Below are 17,387 nucleotides of genomic sequence, written 5' to 3'. Positions count from 1 at the left end.
ACAAAAAACAATTATTTCATCTGTCTTTTTTATTATCGCCATCCTAGTAGGTATGAAGGGCTATCTCATTGTGGCTTTAATTTGCATTTTTCTGATGCCTAATGATATTGAGCATCTTTTCATGTGCTTCTTGACCATTTGTAGATCTTCTTTGGAGAAATGTCTGTTCGGTACTATTACCTATTTAAATTAGTATTTTTGTTGTTATTGATTTCTCACAGTTCTTCCTGTATTCTAGATGCAAATCCCCTCTCAGATACAGGATATATAATTTTTTCCCCATCCTGTGGTTGGCTTTCACTTTCTTGATGGTGTCCTTTGATGCACAAAAGTTTTTCAATTTAATGAAGTCCAACTTACTTAGTTTTTAGCTTGTGCTTTTGGTGTCATACGTAAGAAAACATATTTTATTAATTTTTCTGAAATTGGTTATTTTTACTCAATTTTTCCAGAGATTCATCTATTTTATGTGTTAGGTCACTGTAGTTCATTAATTTTCACTACTTCATCAAATTACATCTTATGCATGGTCCACCACTTACTTATCCATTCTATTGTTAACAGACATTTTGATAGTTTCCAATTTCTTATTAGTCCAAACAACGCTGCTATGCCTAGTCTTGCTTTTGTCTCCTGGTCCATATACCAAGAGTTTCCCTAGGATAAATGTTCTCAAAGTTAGTCTACGGACCCCTGGATAAAGGTGAAAAAATTTTTTCATAATAGTACTAAGACGAGATTGCCTATTTCACTGTGCTGACATTTGCACTGATGTGGCAAAACAAAGACAGGGAAAATTGCTGCCACTCTAGCATTAGTAAAGTGAATGTCACCAAACTGCACAACTAGCATTTGTATTCCTCAACACCATGTGTTAGCAGGGGGAAAACAGCCAGTTTCAGTTAGCAATTCCTTGATGAAGCTGTAAATTATGAGTTTTATTAAATCTTCCCCTTGAGCACACATCCTTTCAACACTGTTTGACAAGTTGAGAAGGACACAGAAAGCACTTCTGCTGCACCTGGAGGATGAGAGTGATCTTGAGTAAAAGCACTGATGTGATCGAGTTGTGAGCTGAACCTGCCACTCTTCAAAGAACACCAATTTACTTGAAAGAATGCTTACAAACTATGGTCGTCAAGGCTTGGGTATTTGGCAGACATTTTTCCAAAAGTGAACTTGGTGAGCCTGCTGCTTCAGAAGGACAACTTTGTCATCAACCATGAAATTAGACCGTTTCAAGAGAAAATTTGAATTTAGGAAAACCTGTGTCCACCACTCTGAGCTTTACAGCATTCTGACACTTGGATTTTTTTTTTTTTGGTTTTTTACAATGTGGTCCAGGGTGCATATTAACTAATGTAATTTTTTCATGTTGTATAATGAAATGTGTCAGTACATCAATTTGGCAAATTTCAGCAAATGCTCTCAGGAAACACACTGGATGCAGGGCTCTACTCACCCCGCATTCCTGCCTTTACTCAGACCCTGACCTCAGAATTTCTTTTTCTTGTCAGGTCATCAATGACCTTAGAAGATATTTTATCCAGGACCTTTTGTTGTTTTCACTGGGAGAATTGATTCAGGTACCTAGCCCAGGAAAGAAAGCCCGTCCGTTTTTCCATATCAGTATATGTATCTGAGGAGAGGTAACCTGTTTCTTTAGTTCATGAGTCTGCAGATTGAGAAGAATGATTCTCAAGGAACTAGACCCAAGACTGTACCTGAGAAGCCTCATCTGTACCTGGATCTGATGTAGATGATGCAATCTGGCACTTGAGCCTGAGCGTGAAGCTAGAGTGGAATCAGACCTTCGGTGGGCCTTGGAAGAGTGACGGGTATATTTTACATGTGGGAGGAATGTTATCCATTCTAGCAGGAAGGCAGATTTTCCAGAGATGGTTACAAGGTTTCTCATTCCATATGGGCTTCTAGAAGTTGCCCCTTTCCTTTTAAGAGGCAGACTCTATGTTCTCCTTGAACTTGGGTGGATCGTTGTGCCTGTCTTGACCAAGTGACTATGGCAAGTGTGATGCTATGTAGCTTCCAAGATTAGGTCAAAAGAATGCCATGGAACTTGGCCTTGCTCTTTTGGGATGATCAGTGTTGGAACCCAGCCTTGGTAGCCAGCGAAAAGGCCCATGTGGAGAGAAATTGAGACCCCCCCCACACACTGTGCAGCCCTGCCTGAGTTCCCAGCTGACAGCCAGTACCACCCTCCCTGTCATGTGAGTGATCATCTTGAAAGTCTATCCCCCAGCCCTCAGTAGATGCCCCAGCCAATGCCACTTGGAACAGAGGTGAGCCATTCCTACTGAGTCCTGCCTAACTTGCAGACTCTTGACAAAAGTAAATGGTTATTGTTTTAAACCAGTGTTTTGGGGTGGTTTCTTACCCAGCAACAGATAATGCAACACACCTCAAAACATACTCCCATAAAACAATAGCCATTTATTCGGCTCACAGATCCTCACTTTGGACAAGCATTGACAGGGACAACTCTTCTCTGCTTCAGGATATCTGAAGCCTTTGCTGGGAAGATTCAAATGGCTGTGGCGAGAATCATCAGGAGGTTTTTTCACTCACATACCCAGCACCAGGGTGGAGATGACTCAAGGCTGAGCTCACTTGGGACTCTCACAGCAAGTGCCTACCAGTGGCCTCTCCGTGTGTTTCGGGCTTCGTCCCAGCATTACACCTTCAAAGCAGTGAAACTTCTTACATGGTGGCTCAGGGCTCCAAGAGCAAGTGTTCCCAGGAAGCAAGGTGGGATCTTCATGGCCTTTGATGACCTGTCCTCTGAAGCCACATAGCATCAGTTCTGCTCTACTCTACTGACTGAAGCACTCAGAAGCCCATTCAGATGTGAGGGGAAGGGACAAGGATCTCCTACTTGTTGTTGGGAGAAACATCAAAGAATTTATGGCTATTTTATAAAACTGCCACAAACGATATTTCTGTGATGTGTTAAGTGTTGTTTTCTTTATATTTCTCTTGCCTCAGGCTTATAGTTTTTATGGCCTGACTGGTTGTGTCACTCCCACCCAATTCATATGGTGAAGCGCTGCCCCCAGTGAGATGGTATATCAAGGTGGCGTCTTTGGGAGGTAATTAGGTTGAAAGGAGGTCATGAGAGTGAGGCCTCCATGATTGATTAGTGTCCTTACAAAAAAGGGAAACATACCACAGCTCTTTCTTTCTCCAAGATGTGAGGACACAGGGAGAAGGCTGCTGTCTGTAAGGCAGGAAGAGGCACTCACCAGGAACTGAATCTCTTGGAACCTGGTCTTGGCCTTCCCAGCTTCCAGAACTGTGAGAAATGAATGTCTATTGTTTAAACCACCCAGTCTATATTTTGTTATAGGAGCCTGAGCTGACAAAGACATTGTGCTTCTTGAATATGTTTCTCGATGTCTTTGACAGGTTTGGAAAATTAGCTATTATCTCTTCAAATATACTTACACAGTGCTTTGTCGCCCTGATGTCAAGGCAAGTGAGGAATGATGCCTCAAAGAATGTCACGCTATGATTTTCCAAAGTCCATCCTTAGATCCAGGAGCAAGAAGGAAAATAGGTGACAGTCACTCACCCTCGGAACAGAGTTTAGGCTTAACTATTCCAGAGACAGATGCCTCCTTCTTTACCCCAAATTCTTCTCCCAAAGGATTCTTCTCTGATCTCCATGAGGAAAGGGCAGTCTGGCTTCCCTTATAGCAACACCTCTCTGCATACTTTTGGCCAACCCCAAGTCTACCCTGCTGCCAGGAGCCGAACCAGCAGCAATACTGGATGGCCATTCTCTCCCAGTGATGGAAAAGTAACCCAGTATTTGTTCAGCCTTAAATTTCACCTATGGCTGAAAGTGTTAAGTAAAAGAATCTGGAAGAAGCACAGATTTTAACACCAGGGATGGTTTTCAATTTTGTATTTATGGCTCTAACTGAATCTTCTACAATAGGCATGTGTCACATTAGTAAAACTAATGAAAACATAACATTCAAAAAAGTTACCTAAATCCAGCATTAAAATCCATGACATGAATTTAGAGCTTTTCAGGGAAAAAGTGATTCACATTCGAATCACTAGACAGTAGACTCTGACCTTGAATCTCTCATGCCTACAACAGACCAGTGCATTACAATTTGGGGGAAGCTCTCTTCTGGGTCCCTCCAAGATGTTTGCAGAAGAAGGTTAGAATCTGCTTCCAAGCATCTACCTGGGCCTTAGAATGAGCCCTGGGCTCCCCACCCCAGAGCACAGGTTTGTCCACAAGTTTGTGCAGGGAAGCTGGGCACAGGGGGAAGTAAGGAGGCTCAATGTTATGCCCAGTGCCAGGGTAAGAGATGATCTGGGGTTTTTCCTTTCCATGGGCCTGTAAGCGATCAGAGGCTAGCTGGGCATAGAACTCACTCCTCCAGTTATGGTCATCCAGACCAACGATGAAGAGGATGGGCCCCTGGGCCTTGTCTATTGGAATCATGCTGGGGTCTTCACACCCCCCTACAACATCATTCCAAACATCCACAATATCCAGGAGGCCTGAGAAAGCTACCTTGATTCTCCTCAGATCATAGCCCAATCATGGGAGGCAAGTCTGCTTGTAGCGTATGTCTGGGCTCCCACTGACGCCTGATCCATTGATGGAAACTGTGGCTGAGATGTTCTTCAAAAATGAGGCCATGGAGAGACAAATATCTGCCCCTAAAGAAATGCCCAGAAGCCCAATGCCTGGGCCTTTAACCTGGAAGAAAAGAAGGGAGAAAAGTCAAGGGTCAAGAACCTACACAACAGAAAAATATTTGTCCAAATGTAAGTGGAGATGCTGCTAACTTGAATCTGTGAATGAGCCACAAGAGGATCAACCTGAGCTGACAGAGCAGTTTCTTCCCACCTAAAGACTATCTGGCTGGACACGTGGCAAACAAATCTGAAACTCACTGAAAAGCTGGGAATTGGTAACAAAGGTTTCAGAGCATCAGCCACCAGAGAACGCTGAGTCATGAAGCGTGTCAAGTTCAGGGCCTCATTCAGGTGGGCATGATCAAAGTCTCAGTGTGGCTGGGTATCCAACTGAGGAACCAAGTTCTGTTCCAAGTAGTGAATCATTCATCAGGCCCCATCTAAACATATGGGCAAATGATTAACTTTATAGACACAAAGTAAAACTTCAGAGTCCAATTAAGTAATTCTTATTGTTTTTAAACCTAATTATTCATTTATTTTTTAAATTAAAAAACCTTTTTTTTTTGAGGAAGACTAGCCCTGAGCTAACATCTGCCACCAATCCTCCTCTTTTTGCTGTGGAAGCCTGGCCCTGAGCTAACATCCATGCCCATCTTCCTCTACTTTATATGTGCAACACCTGCCACAGCATGGCTTGACAAGCTGTACGTAGGTCCACGCCGAAGAAGCCAAAGTGGAACGTGCGAACTTAACCACTGTACCACCTGGCCAGTCCCTCTTTTCTGAATTGGGTGGGCAAGTTCTGTTGATCAATCTGAACATACTCTGATATCAGCAAATTAAAGATAAAAAACAGGCATGGAAAGCTAATAAAAAGAACCCCTATCTGCATAACAAAAGGAATTTTACTATCACTAAATACTTCCTTTAAATAAAATCTCACATGGATTTTACAATTAACTCTGCATTATTAATCCATCTGACAGAGAAAGGGGAAAGAGGCCCCGAAAGCCAAGGAAGTCTCCAAAAGAAAGCTCTCTGAAAGAAGAGCAGAGCAGCCTCAGTGCACCTGGCACAGGCGAGGGCAAAGTGACACCCTCTGGAGATCCTTCTAGAGGGCATGATACAGGAAGGAACATCAGGAGAACCTGGGTGTGCTGCAGCATGTAGCTCACGGCTTCTTCAAAGTAGTCCAGGTGTATGCTGTCCAGTCTCGTGGGGAGATCGTCAAAGTCATAATAAGCCAGAGCCAACGTGGCAAAGCCATGACTGGCCAGAAGGCTGGCTCGATACTCCAGCAGGCCCCCTCCAACACCAAAGATGTCAATGACCCCTGGGAAAGGGCCAGGTCCTAGAGCAGGGAATAGCGTAAAGGGAAGCATTACACCATTTACAGCACCTGCTTTCCTTTCAGAGATCTTTCTTTCTAAATTATTTAGTGGGTTCCTGTGAAGCAAAGGAGAGGAAACAGCTCCCTGAGTCACCATTGAAAAGGAAGACAAGCTCCCCGGGGACAGGAAAACCTACGAGGTACCTTCTCAGTGATGAGCTTACCCCCCATAAGATTCTGTGACACATGATCTGCAGGGTTCCAAGAATCCTTGGGTGGAAGGCAGAGCAACAAGGTCTTTCCTTCATGACTACATCACAGAAGGAGGAATTTCACTTTTCAGACAGTGATGATTCACAGTGTTCTGCTAGGGGAGTGGACGCAGAACTAAGAATCATGAAACAAAGCTTTATGAGGTGTTGCGTTAACCCTTTGCTTTTTTGGGGTACTGATATTCAGATGCTTATTTAGTGAGAGGCAAGAAAAAGAAACACCCAGAGATGGCTTTAGGTGAGGAAGGCAGTGGAGTCTGAAGTGGGAGCTGTGGGAGAGGAACATGAAGGAGCGCAGAAGGGGCCCCGTGGACCCCACACACTAGAGAAGGGCGACGGGAACAGCTTCCTTGAGCGGTCGGGCTGATGCCCGTCGAGATCTGTAGGGTGGTTATCAATAGCGAAGTAGACAACGTACCTACTGACCCTGATCCTTTTTTTCAATCTGCAGAATAACAGTATTTATAGAGATTAGCTGAGATAATGCAAACGCACAGCACAGACACTAACATATCCAGATCCTCTCCGTATTTCGGTTGGGCAGCCACTGATTGAGTCAACGTCAGCTCCTCTGATCTTGCTCCCCAGCTAGAGCCCCCTGAAGCAGGAGGAGCAGAAACGCCTGGCGGCCCAGGGCACCGGCTCGCACGCCCCCCGCGGCGCGGGCTCACCTGGCGGCAGGAAGAGCGTGCCACGCACCCGGCCCGCGCGCACCGGCTCCCGCCGCACCCCGGGCCCCAGGAAGGCGCGCTCGTGCACCGCCCGGCCCAGCAGCCGCCCGGGGTCGGGCTCGTGGCCGTCGAGCACCTCCAGCTGCACGGCGAACGGCGTCTGCACGTCCCGCTTCAGAATGCGCCATAACGGCTTGTCGGGCTCCAGGGCCCAGAGGAGCCCCATGGGCTCGAGCCCCGCGAAGCTGCCGCCCAGCGCGGGCGCGCGCTCCAGGTCCAGCTGGCCCGTGGCGTCGGCGCGGTAGCGCGCGTGGGCCCGGAAGAGCGCGCCCTTCTCGTCGCGCAGGGACGCGCGCAGCGTGACCGGCTGCCCCGGGGCCAGGCCGCGCACGGCGATGCGCACGGGCTCGTCCCAGAGGCAGCGACCCGCGGGCTCCACGGTCACCGTCGCCGCCATCCTGGCCGCGCGCTGCCGCCGTCTGGAGCGAACTGAGAGACGCGGGCCGCGGTCGGAGTGGAGTCCTAGGCCGTGGGGAGCGCGCCGGGAGGCCGGCGGGTCAGGCGCCCCCTCGCGCGGGAGCGGTCGGTGGCTGAGCCGCCCCTGGAGGCGTGTGGGCGCCTAGACCCGCGGAACCCGCGCCCGGGTTCCTCGGTGGTGAAGTCTCCCTGCGGGTCTCCTGGCCCCGGGCGAGCGCGCAGGGGCGTCCTCAGCTTCTGGCCCGCCCTCCGGAAGCTTCTCTGCCTGTAAGTGCTCTCACTTATTGGAGTGGAGCTTGTTGGGTAATCGATTCCTGGGGAAACCAGTTCTGAATGACTTTATGTGGAGTTAAGTGCAATTTCACAACCATAGCTTACCCTTGTAACCAGGCACACAGATCCAGAATCATCATTACCCGCAGTTCAGAAGCCGCCCTTGTTCTCCAGGCACTTCCCCTTTCCCCAAAGGTACTCAGTCATGATTCCAAGAAAACTGAGTAGTTTTACCTGATTCTGCATTTTGTGGGAGCGAATCCTTCACTGGGTCCTCTTTAAGGACTTTCTGCCTTGGCTCAACTTTCTGTTTGTGAGATTCATCCATAGTGTTGGGTGTAGTAGTTGTAGTTCCCCGGCAGGGGCGCCCACAGGTCATAGAGGTTTGGTGATTGCAACGCCACTGACCGAGCACAGGTGGTTTGGACCCACACACCTTGCAGCTGAAGGAGCCAAAGGCACGCACACTATCTGATCGAGAGAAAATAAAGGGAAGGTGGACACAGTATTGGGAGATCTGTACAGAAGACACAAAAGAATGACAGATTTCTTTGAAGAAGATTCCTGTGAAGAACTGTAATTTTAGTAAATGAAGTGAAAGCTCCCTGAAAGTACTGGGAAGAGAGAAATTGCCAGGGATGGATGGGATATCGACGGAATTGTTTCGAGCCACAGAGAGTGACTGTCGAAGTCTTAACAAAAATATGCCAACAAACATGGAAAACAAAACAATGGCCTACAGACTGGAAACGCTCTCTATATATTGTAATCCCCAAGAAAGGAGACGCCAAGGAGTACGGTAACTTTGGGACCATTGCCCTAATTTCCCGCTTAGGTCAAGTCAACACAAGGTGCTGCAACAAAGGCTTTTACCCTATATGGAGCAAGGGATGCCTGACGTGCCAGTGGATTTGAAAAGGGAGAGGCACAGGAGATCTAATTGCGATTATTCGTTGGCTACTGGGGCACTCCAAAGAATTTCAGAAGGTTGGTCTGTGCTTTATAGACGACAGTAAAGCCTTTGCGTGGATCACGAAAAGCTCTGGGCCACTCTGAAGGAAATGGTTGTGCCCCAGCGGGTGATTGTCCTCATGTGAAACCTGTGTTGTGGACAAGAAGCCACTGTCAGGACAGAATATGGAGAGAGAGAAAGGTTTCCTATAGGGGAAGGTGTCATAAAAGGGTGCATTTTATCTCTCTGTCTAATCTGTTCTCAGAACATATCATTCGAGAAACTGTGCTAGACTCAGATGAAGGAGTGAAAATTGGTAGAAGAAATATCAACAATCTGATATAGGGGAATTGACAGCATCTTAGTGGCAGAAAGCAGCAATGACTTCAAACCAATTCTGACAAAAGTGAAAGAAGAAAGTGCCAAAGCAGGACTGCATTTGAACATCAAGGAGAAGGAAATCATGACTAGAGAAGCACTACACAACTTTGACATAGACAATAAAGACATTGTAATTGTTCAAGATTTGGTTTCCCTTGGTTCCGTCATCCATTTCAATGGAGACTGCAGCCAGAAATGAAGAGGCGACAGACATGAAGGGCAGCAGTGAAAGAATTAGGAAAGATCAACAAGTGTCATTAGAGACTAAGGGCAAGATAATCCATGCCCTCGTATGCCCAGTTACTATGTCTGGGTGTAAAAGCTGGACTTGAAGGCTGACAGGAGAAAAATGGATTCATCGGAAATATGGTGTTGCAGAGGAGCTCTATGGATACCCTAGACCACCAGAAAGATGAATAAGGGGGTCCTGGAGCAAATTAAGGCTGAACTCTCGCTGGAGGCAAACATGATAAGACTGAGGCACACCATGAGAAGGCAGGATTCTTTGGAAAAGACAACAATGCCGGGAAAAGTAGAAGGCAGGAGGAAAAGAGGAAGACCGAATGTGAGATGGACTGACTCCATAAAGGAAGCCATAAGCATGAGTCTTCGGGAGCTGAGCAGGGCTGTTGAGAAAAAGACTTTGTGGACATGATTCGTTCACAGGGTCATCGGGAGTTGGAGCAGACTTGAGGGCAGGAACCAAGTTGTAGATCATTCATTATCACTGCTAAATAGTATTCCATTTTGTGATTGTAAAGGTATTTGTCAGATTTACTGCCTGTGGGCATTTGGCAGTTCCCAGTTAGGGCTTATTAGGGGTAGTGGTCTGCACATTCCAGAACATATCTTTTCTTTTTCTTTTAAAGATTGGCGCCTGAGCTAACATCTGTTGCCAATTTTCTTTTTCTTCTTCTTCTCCCCAAAGCCCCCCAGTACATACTTGTATATATTGTAGTTGTGAGGGCCTCTGGTTGTGCTATGTGGGCTGCTGCCTCAGCATGGCCTGACGAGTGGTGACATGTCTGCACCCAGGATCCGAAGGAGCAAAACCCTGGGTCACCATAGGGGAACAGGTGAACTTAACCACTCAGCCACGGGGTGGCCCCAAGAACGTATCTTTTCATGGACATACATGTTCATTTCAGTGAGGTCTATACCTGGGAGTGGAATTGCTACATCACAGGGATTGAGAACGTTCAGCCTTAGTAGATACGAAGTCAACCTTTTGAATGTGACCCTAGAAGCAAGGTAAGTGTACCGTCAGGGGTGCCCCACATTTTATATATATTACAGTAATAGCTACTCTTTATCAGTGTCCCATCTGTTTTACATTAAAAATTTAACATGTTTAGAAAGCACTAGGAGTATTTTTTAAATATTGCAGAGGAGGAACCTGAGGCTTGGGGAACATTAAGCCACTAAAGATTACCCTGTAGAAAGTGTCAGAGCCAAGACTAACTCCAAGTGTGGTACTCACAGGTGAGCAGCAGTGTTGTGGTCTTGCTCTGGCTTCAGCACTCACTGGTTCATTAGCCATAAGCAAGTTTATTATCTTTCTAGGTCTCAGAGTTCTTGCATGTGACGTGATAAAAGTCTCCCCTGTGGGGACCAAAGGTGATAGTGTATGTGAAAGTCACAGAAGAACGTTGTGAAGCAAAACATAAGATTTGATTTCATAACAGCCAGAGATTGTGCCAGTCTTGCGTTCGGTTTTGTTTCTCATGCTCTCCAGATAATTGCCGTTGGTTTGTATATTGTTTTTTAAATTGTTCTGTAAAAGAAAAATTATAGTTCTTTTTGAAAGAAAAGAATACATTGTTTTGAAACAGATGTAGCAACACTGAAAAGTTTAAAATGTGGAATAATCGTCTCTTCTCCAGTTCCCTGATTCCCCCAAAGGTAGGTGCGTTCTTCTAGAATTTTTTCCTGTCTGTTTACAGTCATACGTGTATGGTACCATGAACCTGCTCTATCTACTATTCTGCAACGTGCAGGCCTGTCTTCTCATTTTTCTGTATAGATTCAGGAATAAAATTGATGGGTTTTACGGTAACTCTTTGTTTCATCTTTTGAGCAGCTGCCGGACTGTTTTCCAAAGTGGCTGCACTATTTTACAGTGCCACCAGCAGAGTCTGAGGGCTGCCATTTCTCCACATCCTCGCCAACACTTGTTTTTGTCTTTTTGGCTATAGACATCCTAGTGGGTGGTAGTGTCATTGTGGTTTTGATTTGCATTTCCTTGATGGCTGATGATGTTGAGTGTCTGTTCATGTACTAACTAGCCATTGTTTATCTCCTTTGGAGAAGTGTCTGTTCAGATCCTTGGCCTATTTTTGTAGTGGGACTGTCTTTTTATATTTGAGTTGAAAGAATTCTTTTTATGTTCTATATACAGATCCCTTATCAGACATGTGATTTGCAAATATTTTCTCCATTCTGTGAGTTGTCTTTTCACTTTTTAAATGGTATCCTTTGATGCATGAAAGTTTTCAGTTTTGATGGAGTTCAATTCATCTGTTTTGACTTGTGTTCCTTGTATTTTTTTTTCTTTTTCCCTTCGAGGAGGTGGATCTGAGTTCAAACTCCCATCTCCTCGTCTGGCTGCCTTTCGATAATAGTAAAGCTCTTTCCTTATCAGACGCGTGGTGTTTCAGTTGTTTGTTCAGTTATTGGCCCTACTGTACGATGGGTAGGTGAACCTGTGCTCGTGTTGGGTAACACATGATGTGTGATTGGAACACAGATGTGATTACTTATAGGAGTGTACCGTAAACCCTGGGACAACCACTGAAAAATATTTTCAAGAGAAGTATAAAGAGTAAGCCAAAACTGGACATAAAGCCTAGCCATAAAAACTATCCATAAGAAGGCAGAAAAAGAGGGCAGGAAAATAAACAAAGGAGAAATTCAGTAAATAAGAAATAGCTACAAGATGTGAGGTTATAACCCACATATGGCACGGCCTACATTCAGTGTGAGAGGTCCCGTGTTACCCAAGTTGTCTACACCCTGTGAGTGCTGTTTGCACACCTGGAGCCTTGCTGACTAGGGAGGGACCGCCCCTCCCACGGGAGTGGATTCCCAGAGCCAGCAAGCACTCTCCCTCAAGCATGCCTTTCAGAGGCAAACTTACCGCCCCAAGCCCACCTCTTCTGCTTGTGAGACTTTAACCTCCTGTCCTCACCACATGGGGCCAAGCATCAGACAACCCGGGGCAGCCCCCACACCCCCAAGGCAACGGAACTTATTCTAACTCCCCCGTCCTAAAGCCAGTAGCTGCCTTGCCCATTTCTTCCCTGGAAAACCACAGCACAGGGGTTCCCACGGTTCCCCTCACTCTCTCTGCCTCCGACTGCCCTCCTGGGGCCCAGCATGGTGTGACATGCCTCCTCCTCTGGGAACTGGGAGTAATAAGCTCTCTTTTCAGTGGTCTCCTGATCTGTTGGCCTCACCTGACCTGAATAAACCAAAATCCTGGGAACAATTTAAAACAACGAGAGAAAGAGAGAGAAAAAGGGAGAGAGAAAGGATAAAGAAAATGGGCAAAATGTTAACAAGGTAACTCTGGGTAACAAGAATGTGGATTCTTTACTTGTATTTTTCTGTAAATTTGATATTATTACCAAATAATTTTTTATTGAGTTCATGATAGTTTACATCAATGTGAGATTTCAGCTGTACATTATTTCTTGACTGTCATGACATAAGTGCTCCCCTTCACCCCTGTACTCACCCCCCACACCCCTTCCCCTGGTGACCACTGAACTGTTTTCTTTGTCCATGTTTTTCTTTATATTCCACATATGAGTGAAATCATCTGGTGTTTGTCTTTCTCAGTCTGGCTTATTTTGCTTAGCATAATTCCCTCCAAGTCCTTCCATGTTATTGCAAATGGGATGAATTTGTCCTTTTTTATGGCTGCGTACTATTCCATTGTATATATCTAGCACATCTTCTTTATCCAGTCATCAGTGATGGGCACTTGGATTGTTTCCATGTCTTGGCTATTGTGAATAGATGATCCTTATATTTTGATGTTCAAACACTGACTAATCTACAGTTACAAAGAGTTACTTCTTTATTTTCTTCTAATAATTATATAGTTTTAGGTCTTACATTTAGGTCTTTGGTCCGTTTTGAGTCAATTTTTGTGTATGGTTTGAGGTAGGATTCCAAACTCATTTTCTTGCATGTGGCTATCTAGTGTCCCAACACCATGTGTTGAAAAGACTATTCTTTCCCACATTGAATTCTCTTCACACCCTTGTCAGAAGTTGCCTGTAAATGTGAGAGTTTATTTCTGGACTGTCGATACTCCTTTGATCTTTATGTCTATCCATATGCCAGTACCACACTGTGTTGATTACTATTGTTTTGTAGTAGATTGTATATGTAGAAAAATACGCTAATGCCCAAAAATGATATTGTGCTTGATTTTGATTTCGTAAGGATTTTTTTTGAACCAGATTCTCCAGATAATTTTCCCTAGTTTTCACTTCAACTCACTTTAAAACTGCTATTTTAAAAAGTATTTATTGGAAATTGTTAAATTACGAATGCTTAATGGATCATGTCTAAATGTAATAGCTAAAAATATAAAGCTCTTAGAGAAAACATAGGAATAAATCTTTGTGTTTTTGGTTTAGAAAATGGTTTGTGAGATGATACCAAAGGCTCAGGCAACAAAAGAAATAATAAATGAATTGGGCCAGATCAAAGTTTATAACTTTTGTTCAAATGATACCATCCAGAAAGTGAAAACATAATCCACAGAAGAGGAGAAAATATTTGCAATTCATATATCTCATAAGAGACTGGTATTCCGAACATTTAAAGAATTCTTGCAACCCCAACACAAGACTTGCAACCCCAAAAAAAGACATACAACCCAATTTAAAATTGGGCAAAGTAGCTGAAGAGACGTGTCTCCCAAGAACATATACAAATGGCCAATAAGTACATGAAAAGACGCATGACATCAGTAGCCATCATCATCATGGGCTGATTAGACATCATGATTAGACATCATCAGGGAAGTGCAAGTTAAAACCATTATGAGGTGCCACTTCACACCCACTATGATGCTTATAATCAAAAAGACATGTATTGGTGAGGATGTGGAGAAGTTGGTTCTCTCAGATGCTATTGGTGGGAATATAAAATGGTACCGCCCCTTTGAGAAGCTGTTTGGCAGTTCCTCAAAATGTTCAACACAGAGTTAACATTTGAGTCTGCAATGCCACTCCTAGGTAAATACCCAAGAGAAATGACATGTGTCCGCACAAAGACTTTTAGAGAAACATTCATAGCAGCTTTAGTCATGCCTGACAGGAAACAACCCAAATATCCATCAACAAGTGAATGTATATGAGAAAAAAGAACAAAACAGGAGGCATCACAATCCCTGGCTTCAAAACATACTGCAAAGCTACAGTCATCAAAACAGCATGGTACTGGTACGAAAACAGGTGCACAGATCAATGGAACAGAATTGAAAGCCTAGAAATAAAACCACACATCTATGGAGAGCTTATCTTTGACAAAGGAGCTGAGAGCATACAATGGAGAAAAGAAAGTCTTTTCAACAAATGGTGCTGGGAAAACTAGAAAGCCATGTGTAAAAGAATGAAAATTGACCATTCTTTTTCACCATTCACCAAAATAAACTCAAAATGGATCAAAGACCTAAAGGTGAGACCTGAAACCATAAGACTTCTAGAAGAAAACGTAGGCAGTACACTCTTTGACATCAGCATTAAAAGCATCTTTCAGACACTGTGTCTTCTCAGAGAAGGGAAACAATAGAAAGAATAAACAAATGGGACTTCATCAGACTAAAGAGCTTCTTCAAGGCAAATGAAAACAGGATTGAAACAAAAAAACAACCCACTAACTGGGAGAAAATATTTGCTAGTCATATATCTGACAAAGGCTTAATATCCATAATATATAAAGAACTCTCACAACTCAACAACAAAAAATCAAACAACCCGATCAAAAAATGGGCTGGAGACATGAACAGACATTTCTCCAAAGAAGATATACTGATGGCCAATAGGCACATGAAAAGATGCTCATCATCGCTGTGCATCAGGGAAATGCAAATCAAAACTACAATAAGATATCACCTTACACCCATTAGAATGACAAAAATATCTAAAACTACTAGTAACAAATGTTGGAGAGGTTGTGGAGAAAAAGGAACCCTCATACACTGCTATTGGGAATGCAAACTGGTGCAGCCACTATGGAAAACAGTATGGAGATTCCTCAAAAAACTAAAAATAGAAATACTGTATGACCCAGCTATTCCACTACAGGGTATCTATCCTAACAACTTGAAATCAACAATCCAAAGTGATCTATGTACCTCTATGTTCATTGCAGCATTATACACAATAGGCAAGACATGGAAGCAATCCAAATGCCCATCAACCAACAACTTGATAAAGAAGATGGGGTATGTGTATATATATATATATACATACACACACACACAATGGAATACTACTCAGCCGTAAAAAAGACAAAATCACTCCATTTGCTACAACATGGATGGACCTGGAGGGTATTATGTTAAGAGAAATAAGCCAGATTGAGGAAGACAAACACCGTATGACTTCATTCATATGTGGAAGATAAACACATAGACAAAGACAACAGTCCAGTGGTTAGCAGGGGAAGGGGGTTAGGGGGTGGGCACAGGGGGTGAAGGGGAGCACCTATATGGGCACAGACAAGAAATAGGGTAGAGCTGAAACCTCACAATGATGTAAACTATTATGACCTCAATAAAAAAATAAGAAAAAAACAAACAGACAACAACAAATGGAAACAAACAAAAGTATATTTAGTTTTGCCGGAAACTTCTAAACTGTATTCCAAAGTGGCTGTAGCATTGTGCATTGCTAGCAGCAATAAATAGTGTTCTCGTTCCACATCTATGCCAGCATTTGGTGTTGTCAGTGTTCTGAATTTTGGCCATTCTAGTAGATGTGTATTGGTATCTCATTGTTGTTTTCATCTACATTCCCCTGAAGAGAGGATGCACAGCATCTTTTCATGTGCTTAATTGACATCAGTATATCTTCTTTGCTGAGGTGTCTGTTAAGGTCCTTGGCCCATTTTTTAGTCAGGTTGCTTTTTTTTTTCTTAGTGTTTTAAGTGGTCTTTGTATATATGGTTAACAGTCCTTTATTGGTTGTGTGTTCTGCAAATATTTTCTCTCATTCTGTGGCTTGTCTTCTCATTCTCTTGATAGTGTCTTATGCAGAGCAGAAGGTTTTCATTTGAAGGAAGTCCAGCTCCTCAATTACTTCGTGGATCATGCCTTTGCTGCTGTATGTAAAAAGTCACTGCTATACCCAAGATAGTCTAGGTTTTCTCCTACGTTATCTTCTAAGAGTTTTATAGTTTTGCATTTCAGATTTAGTTCTATGATCCCTTTAGAGTTATTTTTGTGAAGAGTGTAAGATCTGTGTCTAAGTTAATTTTTGGCGTGTGGCTGTGCCATTTGTTGAAAATTCTCTCATTTCTCCTTTGTCAAAGATCAGTTGACTATTTTTATGCGGATCTATTTCTGGGCTCTCTATTCTGTTCCATTGATCTACTTGTCTATTCTTTTGCCAAACCACACTGTCTTGATTACTGTAGCTTCACAGTAAGTGGAAGATGGGTGGTGTCAGTCTTCCAACTCTGTTCTTCTCCTTCAATACTGTATTAGCTACTTGGGGTCTTTTGTGTCTCCATATAAACTTTAGAATCACTTTGTCAAGGTCTACAAAAGAACTTGCTGGGATTTTTGTTGCGATTGTATTCAATCTACAGATCATATTGGGAAGAACTGACATTTTGCCAATGTTGAGTCTTCCTATCCATGAACATGGAATATCTCTCCATCTTTTTAGTTTTTTATTTCATTCATCAGTTTTGTAGTTTTCCTCATATAGATATTGTATATATTTTGTTAGAATTATATCTAAGTATTTCACCTTTGGATGCTAATGTAAATGGTATTGTGCTTTCAATTTCAAATTCCATTTGTTCATTGTTCCTTCCACTTATTACTTCCGAGAATTTTTTGTCAATTCTTTTGGATTTTCTACATAAATGATCTGCAAACAGAGTTTGATTTACTCGTTCCCAATCTATGTATCTTGTCTTGTCTTGTCTTATTGCATTAGGCAGGACTTTCAGCATGATGCTGAAAAGGAATAGTGAGAGGGGATATTCTTGCTTTGTTGGTGATGTTAGTGGGAAATCTGCTAGTTTCTCATCACTAAGTATCATGTTAGCTGTAGGTATTTTGTAGATATTCTTTATCAATTTGAGTAAGTTTCCCTCTA

At 43.4% G+C, this 17,387-nt stretch overlaps 1 protein-coding gene across 3 annotated transcripts; it reads right to left on the bottom strand.

The window, feature by feature from the left end:
* Positions 1 to 3,910: 3,910 nt before the first annotated feature.
* LOC106782520 (peroxisomal succinyl-coenzyme A thioesterase) lies at positions 3,911 to 14,422 on the bottom strand. 3 transcript variants are annotated; one of them, XM_070250095.1, is made up of 3 exons: positions 7,941 to 14,422; positions 5,753 to 6,034; positions 3,911 to 4,741 (listed from the first exon to the last, which is right to left on the bottom strand). In XM_070250095.1, exons 1-3 carry the CDS (start codon positions 8,422 to 8,424, stop codon positions 4,737 to 4,739), a joined length of 771 nt encoding a protein of 256 aa, XP_070106196.1. In that variant the 5' UTR covers positions 8,425 to 14,422; the 3' UTR covers positions 3,911 to 4,736. The 3 variants fall into 3 exon arrangements, with proteins under 3 accessions (XP_070106196.1, XP_023483836.2, XP_070106197.1); XM_023628068.2 differs by having other exon boundaries at positions 5,832 to 6,034; positions 6,957 to 7,956; XM_070250096.1 differs by lacking the exon at positions 7,941 to 14,422 and adding an exon at positions 6,957 to 7,688.
* Between the last annotated feature and the right edge of the window lie 2,965 nt (positions 14,423 to 17,387).

The sequence above is a fragment of the Equus caballus genome, chromosome 24 (assembly GCF_041296265.1).
Source record: "Equus caballus isolate H_3958 breed thoroughbred chromosome 24, TB-T2T, whole genome shotgun sequence".
Lineage (NCBI taxonomy): Eukaryota > Metazoa > Chordata > Mammalia > Perissodactyla > Equidae > Equus > Equus caballus.
Note: the sequence above shows the minus strand (reverse complement) of the source record. Positions and strands in the feature narration are given on the sequence as shown.

Excerpts from the sequence above, each read along its gene's own strand:
- LOC106782520 (XM_023628068.2), bottom strand. The coding sequence starts at position 7,413 with ATGGCGGCGACGGTGACCGTGGAGCCCGCGGGTCGCTGCCTCTGGGAC. Across the intron at positions 6,035-6,956 it reads CACGCTCTTCCTGCCGCCAG|GACCTGGCCCTTTCCCAGGG; the intron begins GTGAGCCCGCGC and ends TCCCTGCTCTAG. Across the intron at positions 4,742-5,831 it reads ACATGCTGCAGCACACCCAG|GTTAAAGGCCCAGGCATTGG; the intron begins GTTCTCCTGATG and ends CTTTTCTTCCAG.